At 39.4% G+C, this 2,420-nt stretch overlaps 1 protein-coding gene across 1 annotated transcript in view; it reads left to right on the forward strand.

Moving 5' to 3' along the window:
* Positions 1-2,420, forward strand: part of LOC106880955 (acetylcholine receptor subunit alpha-type acr-16) — a 174,631-nt gene that overhangs the window by 85,738 nt on the left and 86,473 nt on the right. The window contains exon 2 of the mRNA XM_052966225.1: positions 383-427. Within this exon, the coding sequence (XP_052822185.1) occupies positions 383-427 (45 nt within the window). The remainder of the gene's footprint in view (positions 1-382; positions 428-2,420) is intronic.

The raw sequence follows: 2,420 nt of genomic DNA on the forward strand, positions 1-2,420 counted from the left end.
TATATATATATATATATATATATTATGTGCGTATGCATACATGTATATGTACATGTATATGTGCAAGTGTGTACTTACACACTCACTCAATGTCTATATGAATTAGATAAACGGAAAGAGTGGTCTCAAATGCAACAATAAAAATATGGAATCTTCACACCCGCGCCAGACGACTTCATGATGCAAAGCCTAATCACCTCGTAACCTGACAGTTATTTGTTTTACGGGGTTTCTGCATGGCAAAATACAGCGAATGGCTTGTTCATAAGTCTGAACGTGCTACTTGCATATTCGAACTGGTAATAATATTCCAGCTATTTATTTAACCAAAATGCATTGAACACATCTTTAATATCTGTATTCTTTTCTTCTATTTTAACAGGACGAACGAAATCAGGTTTTAACAACCAACATTTGGTTAGATCAGGTAAGTTTTACGTACTTTAAGAAAGCATTTTTGTTGTTACTGTTGTTGCTGCTGTTTGTTACTACACCTGACGGTCTGCTTTGTTGCTGCCTCTTCTGGAGCAATATCGACATTTGATTTTGTTATACTGTTTTTTCTTGCCACTTTCTCTCTCTCTCTCCCTCTCTGTCTGTCTCTGTCTCTCTCTCTCTATCTATCTATCTCTCATACACACACACACACACACACACACACTAACACACACACACTAACACACACACACACACACTCTTTCTCTCTCTCTCATTCCGTCTATGTCTGTCCTTCTCCCCTATGTATGTAGGTTATGTTTATCTCTCCATACCCATCTCTCTTCCTTCCCCTCTCTCTTCCTCCCCCTCTCTCTTCCTCCCCCTCTCCCCCTCTTCCCCCCCTCTCTCTCTATATATATTTCTCTTTCTTTCTCTTATTCCTACTTTTTAAATCTACCTCTTACTTTTCTTTTTAAGTTTCCTTCTTTGTATTTGTCTAACTGCCTCACTAATATTATTTCTTACCTTCACTGCCTTGCTGTCAAAGTCTTGCAATTCATTATTCAATTAATCAATCATTCAATCAATTAATCAATCAATCAATTCATTAAACCCTTATTATTTAATTATCTCACGCACCTTTGATAACTACTATTCCTGATATTCACTCATTCTCCTCTTTCTTTTTCATATTTGCTTGTGTTGTCTAATTTTTTGTTTGGTTTATTAATTCTCTCCTCACTTTGACCGTTGCTTTCCTGCTCAAATTTTTATTACTCCTTAGCCCCCTCCCCTCCTCCCACTTCTCTTTCTTTGTTCTTCACTATTAATTTTTTTCTGTCTTTTCTCACCACTTCCAATTCGGCACAACTAATAAGCTTTAAACTTCCTATTCTTCCTCACGGCAACATAACTAATTCTACTTTGAGAACTTTTTTGCATGATACAGTCAAACTGTGAACTTCTAAACAGAAGTATCCACTAATTGGTGATGAGAGTAAACAGTTTCTACTCTATTACTCGAGCGAACATATTTCTGGTGGCTACACTGGTAAACTACTCCTTCTCATACTTGTTGACCGTCGCGTCCAATCTGATCGAGTAAACCTATAATCCCTTTCAATATTATAGGCACAATGCCTAAAGTTTTAGGGGAGGCGCTGGTCGACTACAACTATGCTAGGGCTCGACTTGAACTTATTTTATCGACCCCTAAAGGATGAAAGGCAAAGTCGACCTCGGCGGAATTTGAACTCGGAATGTAAAGACGGGGACGAAACGCTGCTATGCATTTTGTCTGGCATGCTAACCATTCTACCAGCTCGCCACCTTATGAGCAGACCTGTAATGAAAAAGTGTCCGATCGTGACTATCCTTAGCTCTTTTTCTCGAGTACAGTTTATCTAAGACTACAGCATCCAATGTGTCCGTGTCTGTTTTTTAGGACCGCCGAGTATTATTTAAGGGTACTGATTCTAGCAGTCCCAATCACCATATTGAATTTCCTTTCTTGAGTCATGGGGCTGATAATGATGCTTCAGTAGTGGCCGAGATTGAGAAGATTTTTGAAACGAAATCGTTTCACACATATCAAGCCCATTTTATTTTATTTTCAAACGGTGCACCGCCAACTCATTTCACCAATATGTTCTCTATTTTCTTAAAGCAATAGTGTTTGAGCTTATGGACATAAGGCGCAGGAGCGGCTGTGTGGTAAGTAGCTTGCTTACCAACCACATGGTTCTGGGTTCAGTCCCACTGCGTGGCACCTTGGGGAAGTGTCTTCTACTATAGACTCGGGCCGACCAAAGCCTTGTGAGTGGATTTGGTAGACGGAAACTGAAAGAAACCCGTCGTATATATGTATATATATATTTATGTGTGTGTATATGTTTGTGTGTCTGTGTTTGTTCCCCCAACATCGCTTGACAACCGATGCTGGTGTGTTTACGTCCCCGTAACTTAGCGGTTCGGCAAAAGAG

Source organism: Octopus bimaculoides, chromosome 3 (assembly GCF_001194135.2).
Source record: "Octopus bimaculoides isolate UCB-OBI-ISO-001 chromosome 3, ASM119413v2, whole genome shotgun sequence".
Classification (NCBI taxonomy): Eukaryota; Metazoa; Mollusca; class Cephalopoda; order Octopoda; family Octopodidae; genus Octopus; species Octopus bimaculoides.